Source organism: Aythya ferina (genome assembly GCF_964211825.1).
Source record: "Aythya ferina genome assembly, chromosome: 1".
NCBI classification, from domain to species: domain Eukaryota; kingdom Metazoa; phylum Chordata; class Aves; order Anseriformes; family Anatidae; genus Aythya; species Aythya ferina.
In genome coordinates this window covers 55,728,440-55,742,082 of record NC_140296.1, presented here as the reverse complement: position 1 = coordinate 55,742,082, position 13,643 = coordinate 55,728,440, and the positions used below count along the sequence as shown (strand labels likewise).

General features: G+C 34.1%; 1 protein-coding gene across 9 annotated transcripts in view; it reads left to right on the top strand.

Annotated features, from left to right (window-relative positions):
• DOCK9 (dedicator of cytokinesis 9) overlaps nt 1-13,283 on the top strand; it is a 125,972-nt gene extending 112,689 nt beyond the window's left edge. For 7 of the 9 annotated variants that reach the window (XM_084524207.1, XM_084524204.1, XM_084524210.1 and 4 more), the window contains 8 exons: nt 2,942-3,064; nt 3,464-3,577; nt 5,093-5,239; nt 6,555-6,765; nt 7,797-7,987; nt 9,093-9,193; nt 9,353-9,491; nt 11,986-13,283. In XM_084524207.1, the coding sequence (XP_084380333.1) occupies nt 2,942-3,064; nt 3,464-3,577; nt 5,093-5,239; nt 6,555-6,765; nt 7,797-7,987; nt 9,093-9,193; nt 9,353-9,491; nt 11,986-12,108 (1,149 nt within the window). In that variant the 3' untranslated portion in view covers nt 12,109-13,283. Of the gene's footprint in view, nt 1-2,941; nt 3,065-3,463; nt 3,578-4,238; nt 4,275-5,092; nt 5,240-6,554; nt 6,766-7,796; nt 7,988-9,092; nt 9,194-9,352; nt 9,492-11,985 lie in introns of all 9 variants that reach the window. The other 2 variants (XM_084524201.1, XM_084524202.1) reach the window with 1 other exon arrangement.
• Nucleotides 13,284-13,643: the final 360 nt, after the last annotated feature.

Sequence of the window (13,643 nt, the reverse complement as noted above, 5' to 3'; positions counted from 1 at the left end):
TCTCAGAATCGAGGATAGTTATGCAGGCGTCTGTCAAGTGCCAGCTATTTATCAAGCTGTAGGTTCCAGTACAAAGAGAGACAGTCCAGGTTTACACTAGTGAATGTCTGGGGCACATCCTGGGATTTGAAACACAGGAGGCTCCCTCTGAGCCCCAGGCAGCACTGCTGTGCTGTGTGGGTGTGGGAGCACTGGCACAGGTTGCCCTGAGAGGCTGTGGGGTCTCCTCCTTGGAGAGCTTCAGAAGCCACCTGGACGTGGTCCTGGGCAGCCTGCTCTGGGTGGCCCTGCTGGAGCAGGGGTTGGACCAGGTGGCCTCCAGAGGTCGCTTGCAGCCTCAGCCATGCTGTGATTCTGTGAACGACTTTAAGCATATAAGCAATAACTTGTGTAATAAAGACATTTTTAGATTTATGAGGTATTCTATCCTTTTTATCCTTGAGTCCTTGAGATTTTATCCTTTACCTTTTTATCCTTGAGTCCTAGGTGAGTAAACAGGGCATTTAAAGACGTATCTTCATTTTACAAGAATCTCATTAAATGGTTGGCATGGTAGGGTTATAAATTACTCCTCGGTTATATAATAAGAGAGTAAGGCTTAACCCTCTATATTAACAGTACAATAAGAGATGATAACCATTGAAAAATGCCTTGGGAAAAGCTAAAAAACATTTTCAGTAAAAAGAGGACAGACAATAATTGCTTCAGAAACCTCAGAGCTGTAGGAATTATTACCCCCTTCTCCCATATCATAGGAGTATTTGCCTACAGGTAATAGAAATTATATAGAAGAAATCTGTCAGACTATCTGAACATCCTGGCATTTTTGTATTTGCCTTCTAAAAAAACAAATTTCTAAGATCTTGAGCAAAATCTTTATCATCTTTTTAATGTACTGAGAATACTTTTAGTTGTGTAAAGTTAGTGAGTGGAAATACTCCTTGCAGTAATACCCTGTAACAAAGCACTGCCTGGTACTTTGTTGAGTGGCTGGTTAGGTAGAACTTTTGGATTTTTTTTTCCCTTCTAATCATGTTATGGGTTATAAACAGATGATTAAAGAATTTTTCTAGAAGAATGAGTATTTTAAGGAATATTTTAAGGAATATTTGTTGAGGGACCCCAACATCCCAGTTAGAGGGACCGCAAAATCAAGGTGGTAGAAACCTCTTGAAGTTCAGCAAAGACAAGAACAAAGTCTTGCACCTAGGGAAAAAATATCCAATGTGTCAGTATAGGCTGGGGATGGACTGGCTGGGTGGCAGCTCTGCAGAAAGAAAGATCCGGGAGTTCTGGTGTACAAGAGGATGAACAGGACTCACCAGCATAGCATTGTGGCAACAAAGACCAATTGCACACTGCGTTATATTAGAAAGAGTCAACAAGTGGAAGGAATTACATTTTCACCCTTCTGCTTGGCATTTGGGATGCCCCACCTCTAATCTCGTGCCCAGTGCTGCCCACCTCCAAGTTGAGAGAGAGAGAGAGATCAATGAACTGGAAAAAGTCCAACTCCTAAGGTGGCTAAGGGAAGAGCCAGGCACTTCTAAGAGATGAACAATGAAAGAGGAAGACAGTCTCACATGTTGTAAGGGGAATTCTCACTGGATGTATGGAAAGAAACTATTCCCATGAGGATGGATAAGCACAGAGAGGTTACCCAGAAACAGTGTTTTTCCCTCCCCTCCTCATGTCGGCTTTCCCATATGCAGTTTTGCTCTTTCTATTTTTTTCCTCTGTGCAAATTAAATTTTGCTGCATTTGGATGCCCTCTTGTGTCTGACTTAAGACTCTAGTAGTCATAAAACTTTGTGGACATCCCTTGTGGTCCAGCAGTGCCATGGGTCTTTTGGTTCTCACCACGTGGTTGCTAAGGATGGAGATACTGGGGAGTCTGTACAGCCCCATGATGACTGGGGGAAGCGAAATTTTTAGGGACTATTGAAGCACATGGAAAAGGGTAGCATTTTTCAGTCTTTTTTTTTTTTCCCCTCAAAATTAAAGTTGACTTTTCTAAACGATGTATTTGTTATGTCTCAGCCCTCTGCTGAATGGAGGAAGGAAATAGTATTGGATCCCTTCTAAGACTAAGTTATTTCTGGCTTCTGGCTTGACCACTGTGGTGCAGAAGTGGTACTAGAAGATGTCTTTCTGTCTCACACTTGGGTCCTACTGGAGGTTGTTGGATCCCCAAGCACACTTGAAGAGGACTGAGATATACGTTAGGATATATGGATGGGGATGGAGATCTTTGGTGGCTCTTCCACACTCAAATCATGACTGAGTATATGACAGCTTTATCATAGAAGCTTTAAGTTGTTCCATGATATCTATAACGTTGTGTGTAACACTTGAGTTAATAGAGTTAGACATATGATTTTGAATTTGATCCTGAAGGGTCAAAACAGCTTCTCTAACTGTTTTAGTATGTCCTTCTGGTTCAAATACACAAAATTAACTGGTATACCTTAACAAATACTTCTGAGTGTGGATTTTGGTATTAGAGTTTTTTGTTTTGTTTTACTGATGATGCAATTTATTGATAGTTGAAAAAATGTTCTTTGTGCAAAAAAATAAACAAAAACAACAAGGAAACAGCACTTTCAAAAAAACGTATATAGTAAGACAAGTTTGGGTCTTTACACAGGTGTCATTTGTATACTTAAAAGGTCAGGAGTATCTAAAAGAAAAATGCTGTTTATGGTAAATACAAAGAGTACATGTATACATTCACATACATTCAGACCATTCTGCTTTTTCTTTCCTCTTAGCTTTTTTTTTTTTTTTTTTTTTTGATTGCCACAATAATTCTATTTTAGAGAACATGGTTTTGAGGCAAGATCTTCCTTTTTTCCTTAGGAAGAATTTTGGTATAACTGCTTACCAGGCTTGTAATGAGCACCAAATTGTTTTTCTTTTTCAAATGTGTGTACAAATCTAGGATGTGCTGATGGAATTGTTGGAGCAATGTGCTGATGGACTCTGGAAGGCAGAACGCTATGAACTGATTGCTGACATATATAAACTGATAATTCCCATTTATGAAAAACGGAGAGATTTTGAGGTACTAAATTCATTATAAGTAAACTTGAGCAAGGAAAAATTCCTGATTTTTTTTTTTTTAACTGCATGACACATTACATATCACAGAACAAGATAATTAAAGTAGTAACTGAAATACAAGTGTGTTGAAATGATTAATTCTAAATATTTTTAAATGTTTTTCTTTCAAATAAATATAATTTATTAAAACTTAATCTTGCATATTGTCATTCTGATACAGGTGTTAAACATAGTAATATGTTTAAAAAAGTCTTTTTTTTTTTTTTTGAACACTTAAATAGTGTTCAAAAAATAGTCTTTTTAGTTGTTTTTAAGTACAGGAACATCATCCATAGTTGTTTTAAGATAGGAATGCATTATGTTATTCTGTTACCCCATAATTATTTTATTTTATTTTTAGAGGCTTGCTCATTTATATGATACTCTTCATCGAGCATACAGTAAAGTAACAGAAGTTATGCATACAGGAAAGAGACTGCTGGGAACTTATTTCAGGGTAGCATTCTTTGGACAGGTGAGTATTATTTACCTACCATTACTGCAGTATGCAATAAGAAAAATCTTGGTTTATTTTACAAGGTGCACTCTCATCATTTGTGCTGATACCATGACAAAAAGCACGAGAAATATGTTATTTAAGAAATAATTAAATACTGTCAATAACTTAATTTAAAACATTTATCAATTCCAACACAATTCTTCCTTATTTTCCTCAGTAAATTTTTTGCCTTTTTTTCTTTTTCTTCTTTTATTTACTACCTTAAGGCAGCGGTAAGTTTTCTATGATGTCAGTTCCTAGCAATGTATTGACTTAATGTCTGTAGCGCTGCAGTGTGGTTTGCAAGGCTGCTTCTTAGATTGGTATGCATTAAGAGCCACTGTGATTGAAAAAAAAAAAAATAACATTAAGTTCCATTCAGAGAACAAATCACTCTTGTCTATACGTCATTATTGCATGCTTCAAACAAGAGTTGTGGCTGCGTATTGGACAGTTTCACATCCTCTAATTTGTGTTTACACTGCATATGTATCAGTATGGTCTCACGCGGTATCAAGTAATACATTTTCTACATGCATAGCCCAGTTGTTAATTGTTCAGCTGAGCATGGGGAATTGTAAAATACTCTGAGCAATATAACTTTATATGTATTCTGTTGTCTTTTATAACTTTATAGCAATACCAGTTTACAGACAGTGAAACAGATGTTGAGGTAATTACAGTAATTGCTTACAAAGCAAACAATGCAGTAAAAACTACTGCATTTCACCGTAGTTTGATGTGGGTATTTTTGTCAAACTAGCCTGTGTTTACACATGATATGTTGTGCTTTCCTATTTTCTGTTTCATTTTATGACAAAAATATTTATTTTTTGATTTCAAACATGAACTCAGACATGTTTTTTTGTTTTAAATCAATCAACTGTTTCACTTTCCATGTACTACAAATTGCATTCAGTTATGGTTTTAAAACAAATGCTATATGTAATAAAAATGAAGAAGTATATGCCAAAAGAGTACAACACAAAATTAAGATGTTTACGTAAATTAAATTTCAAACCAATCAATTTTCAAGTTTTGAAAACATTGTCAAAGTATTCACTTGTGAATCAGGGTACTGGGCAACGGGATCTGTTTTGGCAAGTGAAACAGTACCAAAATTTCACTTTTTAAGATAAAAGTAAAGAAAATTCCTTTTTTTTTTTTTTTTTTTTTTTTTAATCTCAAAAGCTTGGCACATCATAACATTACAACAAAAAATTTAACTTTGTGTGTTTCCATTATCTTTCATTCATTTTGTAGTAGATAGTTATATTTTTCTGTTTTTTTCTTTCTTTCTGTTTTTGTTTTGTTTGTTTTTATTTTCTTCAGAAGCCTCTTTTTACTGAGGCTTAATTTCTTTATTTACATTTGCTTGAATCCTGATGTTAAATGTTTCTTTTTCAACCATAAATATTATGTTAATCAAAATCATTGTTCAATGTTGGTTATTATTTTTTCCCAAGATTTTGATTATTTATTTTTTTACAGGGATTCTTTGAGGATGAAGATGGAAAGGAATATATCTATAAAGAGCCTAAACTCACTCCTCTTTCAGAAATTTCTCAGAGGCTTCAGAAACTCTACTCTGACAAATTTGGATCTGAAAATGTCAAAATGATTCAGGATTCTGGCAAAGTATGTTTTCATTCTCTCTTAAGAATTCCAATATACAACTTCCTTCCACTAATCAATTTGAAATAACATGGGGTCACTTTCCTTTATTCGTTTAATATCCAAACACGTATCTAAAAAATCTGCTGGTTGAAGGGTATGGGAGAGTTATCATCTTCTATTAAACTTACACTTAAGGATAGCCAAAAAGCTAAATGCTACATTTTTGTAGTATTTACAATTAGTAGTATTAACTAATACTACACTTTTGCCAGTGTAGGATTAGACTGCAGGTCTCCCAGGATATTTATCCATAATCATGCTTACTTGGGACACGCTACTAGCAAAAAAATCTGCTTTAAAGGTGCGTCTCCTGCCTACCCCCACATCACTCCACCGTCACCAAAGCCTGATCAAATATTTTTCTGAGATAAAATTTGCCATTTATATCTTTAGAATAGTATAATTCAGTTAATTGGGAGGGACCTTCAGAGCTGATCAAATCCAACTGCAATTTTGACCTCTCGTAGTCCCCTCTTGATGCTTTTAAGGTAAGGTTTGCCATCACGATAGCTGAAGCCATTGAACAAAAGAGCATTGTAGTACCCATAGGCTGAGAAGATCTCATACTGCACAAGATGCCTCTGCATTCCTTTCATTTCATTCCTTAACCAATTCAAGCTTTTACGCTTTACATTGATTTTCTCATAATATCCTCTATTCTGTTCCTTGATTCTACAAGCTCACAAAGTGCTGTGCTTCTCCACCTGAAAGTGCAGCAGTGGTGGGCTTTTCTGTACTCTTATCTCAAACTGGAACTTTAAAAGGAGAGAAGAACATATGCAGGAGTTTAATGTGTTGGAAGACAAGAGAGTTATATTGTACTCCATTTTTCACAGTTCTTCCTGTGTACTCTAAATAAAGGCTTTAAATATATATTTTATTTCTGCGACTTCTCTTGAAATCCAGTATTCACTGTTAAGTTTGGACAAAACTGCTTTATTTTTTTATTGTAGTTTTGAATGTAGAAAATAATGGTAGTGGTGTGTGTTTCTTTTCTTCTGTATACTACCTTAAGGCGGCAGTAAGTTTTCTTAAATGTCATTCCTTAGCAGTAAGTTTTCTTTAATGTTAATTCTTAGCAATGTATTGACTTAATGTCTGTAGTGCTGCAGTGTGGTTTGCCAGAGAAGTCCCACGAGAGCATTAGTGTTTGCTAAGCTTGCAGTAATTTACAGATTAAGAGACCAAATTTAATTTCCGAAATTTGTGTAACTACAGTTATATCTACTTTATTCACAATGTAGCTATTTGGTGTTTTTTCTTCCACATTTTTCAGGTAAATCCAAAGGATTTAGATTCAAAATATGCGTATATTCAAGTTACGCATGTAGTTCCATACTTTGAAGAAAAAGAGTTGCAGGAAAGAAAAACAGATTTTGAAAGGACTCATAACATTCGCCGCTTTATGTTTGAGATGCCTTTTACTCAAGCTGGTAAAAGACAAGGAGGAGTAGAAGAACAGTGTAAACGACGGACTGTTTTGACAGGTACTCATTGGACTGAAATTTCCTTTAAGAGAAAACTGTTCTTTTATATATATATATATACATACATACACACACACATATATATACTTATTTCGTGATACTAGGCTTTTCTGTATGTTTTATGCTTTTCCTGAAAAAATCCTTTAGAGGATTTCACATGACTGTTGGGAGATTACAAGAACTGCAAAGTAGTCAAGAACATAGTTGAGAATGATTGGGAAACAATCTTTTAAAATGAGTATGTACTTGAAAATAATACCCAAAAATATTGTATGCAAGGATGCTTGTAAATCACCATCTGAGAATACATAGATAGTTGTATGGTTTCTTAATGCTGAAGTATTAGGAAAAGAGTAAAATCTCATATTTCACTATGTTCTTACTACTCTTCATTTATAGCTATCAGTGAAAATGTTTTCCGCATTTGCAGTCAAAACTAGGCTTTCATACTGGTTTCTTCAAGGGATAGTCCTTTTTTTTTTTTTTTTTGGTCTTTTTTTTTTCTTTGAGCTTCAAGAGCTATGAACCTGCTGGCTACTTTTCCTTGTTCTTAGAAAAAGACTGTTTTGTCTCTGAAAGTGTGAGCTTGTATATCACTGTCTTAATGTAGTGGTAAATGGAACTTACATTAGTTAATACTATCAGCTGTCCATAGCTAATACTTGAGAGGAAATAGAAAGTACAACCTTGCCTGTTCTTAGTTCTTTTACTCTCTAAGATACGTGTATGATAAGCAATTCTTTCTAAACTTCTATGAATTAAGATTGTATGGTTTATTTCTTGATTATTGTTAGTAGTAGTATAGTAGTACCAACAATCTTTATTTGCTTTAATATATGTAAAGCTATGCGTACTTAACATTTTCAATATTTTGTTTCCTTGTACTCCTAGTAGTATTTCTTGTCATTTAATGTGTTAATAAATTGGCCAACAAATTATGTCAAAATGAGATTTTTCACATAAAATCCTATCGAAGTACACCTTATTCAAAAACATTTCTAACACTACATTAAACTCAATTCTGTCCGTAGCTATACATTGTTTCCCATATGTGAAGAAGCGCATTCCAGTCATGTACCAGCACCATACTGATTTAAACCCAATTGAAGTAGCCATTGATGAAATGAGTAAAAAAGTCGCAGAACTCAGGCAGCTTTGTGCTTCAGCTGAAGTAGATATGATCAAATTGCAGCTGAAGCTACAAGGAAGTGTCAGTGTTCAGGTAAGACCATATACTTTGCAGTTCAGCTATTTCGCTTCCTTCTGTCTCTGAAAAAGTATATAAGCAGTATTTTGTTAATAGTTTCAATTCTGTATAGTCAAGAATGTTGTAAATTAGAAATATGCTTATTGTTTGCAGTTATTCCCAGAAGAGGAAAAGCAGTAAAAGTATTTTCTGTAAATACTGATGATTTGACAATTATGTGAAAGGACTAAGATGACACCTTTGGAAACTATGGTGGTCTGAAACTAGAAGAAAGTAGTGACTTCCCAGCCAAGCATAAATTAACATATTTCACCTAGGCGTAGGCCTGCTCACATTAGGTTCAACAGGGTCATTGTTGTTTTGTATTTTGATAATGCAGCTAAGGAGGTGAAGGGGGAGGACAAAATACAGGAAGAAGATAATAGGAGAAAATCTAAATGTGCAATATTTTGTTTTGCTTAAGGCACACAAGAACTGAATATAGTAGAAAGAAACCATCAGACCCACCAAACCATGGTACACACAGTGTATACTGTAGCAAATACAAATCAATATGATAAGGATCTTAAGCATGCAGTGTTAAAAGTGCTGCTCTGTTGTTTTTAACTGATTCAAAACAAAGGAGCAGCAAACACAGTCATCTCAAATGAACTGTTTCCATGTTGGAAAAAAAAAGGGAAAAAAAATAAATGAATTAAAAAAAAAAAAGTTTCAGAATCAGGTAGTTGTCAAGGGAGGGGCTCTTATTGTTACCATAAAATGAGATAGGGATGAGTCAGACATCGCTCAATCCCCTTCTTAGGTAGCTGCCATAATAGCACAATTATGTTTTTACTAATTTAGAATTGCAGAGTTTTTAGCTTGTTTTCTGTGGATAAGCAGACCAGTGCATTTCAATAAATAAGCTGTAGTAGATTTAGCTTATTTCCCACCTTATGGAATAAGGACGTGTTTGGTTTTTATGTGCAGGGGGAAAGGGAGGGCATTTATTTATTTATTTATGTGAAATCAGTGTGTTCTCCTAAGAAATTTAAATCAGGCATTCACCTGTGGCATCTGTTATTGCTAAGACAGTATATCAGAGAACTGACTTCATTTTGTAATTCTTATTCTTTCTTAGGTTAATGCTGGTCCACTAGCATATGCAAGAGCTTTCTTAGATGACACAAACACCAAAAGATATCCAGATAATAAAGTGAAGCTCCTAAAGGAAGTTTTTAGGTACTGTTTGTTGTTTGTGTTTTTTTTTAATAAATAAATGATATAAGAATTCAGTGAAAGATTTTTTTTTAATACTTTTAAAGTTTAGTCTAGCATTTTTAATTATTCTTTTGGATTTTGTATTCCTTCTTGAGATCTTTCTTATTTTATCTAAATCAGGCAATTTGTTGAAGCTTGTGGGCATGCTCTCGGTATAAATGAGCGACTTATAAAGGAAGATCAGTTGGAATATCAGGAAGAAATGAAGGCCAACTACAGAGAAATGGCGAAAGAGCTTTCTGAAATAATGCATGAACAAGTATGTCCTGAAATTAATTTATATATACCACTATTGAGAACATAGCTATAATGTGAACCCAGTAGGAAAAGTGTACATTATGCTTTACATCAGAAGATTGCGTTGGTTTTATTTCTATTGGAGTTTAAGCATACCATGGAATTTTGGAACTTCTCTCTTTTCTGTGTGTGAATTTTCTTCAGGTGCTTTCTTGATCTTCAGGATTAAGAAAATTAATCTTGTTGGCACTAGCCTGTTTTTCATAGGAGAGTAAGATTACAGTAAAGATAAAAACAAATTTAATGACACAAATACATGTGTCACTTATACTTAATGCATCTACAGGTATCTTCATTCAGTGATCTGGAAAGTTCATTTTAATCTATACTTCCTGATAACTGTAGGGTAATTTCATCTGCAAGCTTAACCCTTTCTATTCTATTCTATTCTATTCTATTCTATTCTATTCTATTCTATTCTATTCTATTCTATTCTATTCTATTTCTAAGATGTAAGCATTTACTTTTGCAAGAAAGAGTTAAGCCATCTTGCAAGAGGTATTTCTACACATTTTCTTGATGGAACCAACTACAGACAAGCTGGAGATATGAGAAAAGGAAAAATGAGATTAAGGACCTTGCGTTTAGAATCTGTGGTAGAAATGCCTCCTGACTTCAGAGGCAAGGATATTATCTCTAGGAGTATGGGAAAGGTCAAAGATTCATGGTTAATGCCTACTGCCTTTAAGTTTTTATTCATCACACTCATCACTTCAGGTTCTGTTCCTTTAATGCACTGTTATTTGTATAATCATTTCCTAGAGCCACAGAGTGGCTTACCCTCAAGACTTGTATTTCTGGCCCACAAGAAATACCTGTGTTTTCTTAAATATTTTACCTTACTAATACATATTTCTATGAGATTTCCTTAAATGTTTGGCCATAACAGCATCTTTCCTTAGACTTAGGAACCAGTGCATGCGTGTCTGGATAAACAGCTGGTGCAAAGAGAAGCTCCGTTTCCTTCATCTTTACAAATAAAATAGGCTTTACTCTGAGATGTGAAAAATCAAGACCTACCTGAGGCATTCAGTCCATTTGATATTTAAATGATCTATTAATCTTCCAGCATTTCTCAGGTTTACATCCTTACGACATAGAACAACTTTACCCACTTACTATTTTTTGACATCTCCAAATTAGTTTATTATGATCCAAGAAATACTTGCTGAAAAAGCTAACGTATGTAGCAGGTTATCCATATGCTTATCTAAGAAGATATTTTTTTTACCCAAACAGGAAAATGTAAAAGTATATAATGATGCTTTGAACACAAAAAGTAAAAAGTAAAAAAAGTAAAAAGTAAAAATAAGAAAATAAATATGAACTCAGTGCAAGCTGTGTATGTTTAAAAAATTCTCATGTGTGAGTTTCCAAAGACTGAGGATAAGAAAAAGCATTTAATGCCTGAAACCTTAGGAGTAAATCAGATTGGCTAAAAGTAAGCAGAGACAAGGGGCAAACAACTGACACTGTAAGACAGTGTGAATAGAATATGAAAGTACATCACTGTAGTAATATGTACTACTGGTCTTCTACTGTGTTTGTTTATACAAATGTAATTAGTTGTACATAATTAAAACATGCTATGTAAAAAATGATTAAAAAAAAAAAAGATTCATCACACCTTGAAGTCGTAGAATCATGAAGGCCTTCACTGAAATCTATGAAAATATCATAATTACAAAAATATGGTGTATTTGGAGAGAAAGGAAAAAAATCTAATGTTTTGCTCTGTTATTGGAAGAAAAAAAAATATTAGCTCTCTTATAATTGTGTGGTGTTCAAACAATTGCAAAAATGTTGTTATGAAAATGTAGAAAATCTTAATGGACTTTTCTTTTTTTCCCTCTGCTGCTTGCAAATACGATCAGATGGGATGGTAATTAATTTTCTTTACTTTTGCTCTCAGTTTGTCTAATCTTTATATGATTCCTTTTAGCCAAGGATGAATCTTTATTTTCATCATAAAAAGCATACCTTATTCAGAACAAGTTTGCTCTTTCTCCTCTTATTCTTTCTATAGGTGAGAAGGTGCTCTTAGCTGTCCCTGCTTGAGCCAGGGAAGTTGGTCAAGGGGGGTTCCAACTCAACCAGTCTGTGATTGTGTCATACAGCTGAGAGGAGTACTTTGACTAATCTCTTGCAAGTCTGTAGTCATTAACTCAGAAAATGCTGTCTCTTGTATAATGAGCACAAAATTTGTAGTATTTTGAAAGAACAGAATCTAGTTGTACTGACGGTGATAGAAAAGCTGTCTTAGTGCCAAAGCCACATGCCTAGAAATATGAGATACAGCACACAATTGATATTTCTAAATGTGGCGTCAGTAAATATTTGGCTGTTAAGAATGAAGATTTTTTTGGTGACTATCAAAAGCTGTGTTTTTATAGCTGTTTTATAAATGCTCACGTCCTTTTGGAACACTTTGGTAAATGCACGTTTTCCATTTTCAGATTACTCCAGTTGAAGAAAAGGCCAACGTTATGCCCAATTCGATACACATTTTCAACGCCATAAGTGGAACTCCAACAAGCACAACAGTTCATGGGATGCCCAGTTCGTCTTCAGTTGCATGATTGTTTTGTAAAGTACGGTGTTTGGTTTTGGGGGGTTGGGGGCTTTTTTTTGTTTTTTTGTTTTTGTTTTTTAAGTATGTGGATTTGCTTCATTGTGTGCAAACTCAGGATGATTTTGAAGCTAAATGTTGGGCACGTACAAACTGCATAATTTGTATGAAAGTCTGAGCACACTTAGATATCAAGGTAGACAGTGATAAGCAAATAGCAATTACTGGTAATAGTTTTTTAGAGTAAGTAAAGGAGGCGCACATATATTTTTTAATCTTGCTGGTAACATTTAAAATATTCACAGTGTCATCGCAGATGTGCGTATTGGGAAATTATAATGTTGAAGTAAATTTCTCTTTTTCGTTAGGAAATATTATTAAAACGAATTGCACATTACAAAAAGTGTTGTGGGATGTAATTTTGCAGATATGTAACATTCAGGTGTTCTTTTTGTGTATGGCACATAGAGATTGATTTCAAGTACAAGAACTATTTTGGGACTAGACAGAGACACTAGTTTTTTGGGTTTAATGGAACTGACAATAGTAGTTTTTGTACCATTTGGCAAATTGTTGTGCTTTATTTTATACCTTGTTGCATTTTGGAAGTACGTGAGCTTGGATCTTACTAAACAACTAAATACAACCAAAGGTCTGTATTAATGAACACGGAGTTATTCTAAAATATCAATAGTATAGTAAACTGTTATGTACATATTGTTTGTTAATACAGTCCATGCAGTCTGTACATAAATGTATTACATTTCTAAACATTTTTTAATATTCATACCAGCTCTTATCATGCTTTCAGTTTATTGTGAAAATTTGCTCATTCCAACTATATGCAGACTTTACAGTCCATTTATTCCTGTATATAAATAAGTGCAATATAAAGATGTATACAGTCTTTGCTATGTTAGGTTTATATGCATTTATTAAAAGAAAAAAAAAAAACTTTTTTGCCAAAGCAATGAAGTATGTAATTGGTGATCATGGTTACTGTGGTAAATGGTGGTATAATTTAAAGCTTTTTCCATATTCTTATTCTTTTAAGACATTAATTTAGTAATTTTATATTTGGGGAAAATAAAGGTTTTTAATTTTATTTAACTGGAAGCACTGTCCTGCTGTAATTAAACATTCTGTACTACATCTATATTAAAAGGAAAAAAGTAGTTACTTTTCTCACTGTGTGCTCTGGTTTTTATTTTAGATTTGTCCCTGAGACTGGGAAAGGATGAAAGCTTGATCTAAAAAAAAAAAAAAATTTTTTTTTTTTTTTTTAGCTTAAGTATGAGATTAGACGAAGAAGAATTAGTGTGTTTTTCATATTTCTTGAGAACAGAGGGATTTGTAGGCTGTTAGTTAAGACATGAGTTTTGAATCCGTTGTGTTTGACCCAAGTAATATGTTGTAACTAAAGGTTGTTACTCACTGTTACAGTTAATATTAAGAAGACTTCAAAACTCTTCATCAGGTGACAATAGCATTTTTTTTCCCATGTGATTTAAGGTTTACTGTCATTTTCTCTAGAATAGCATGAAA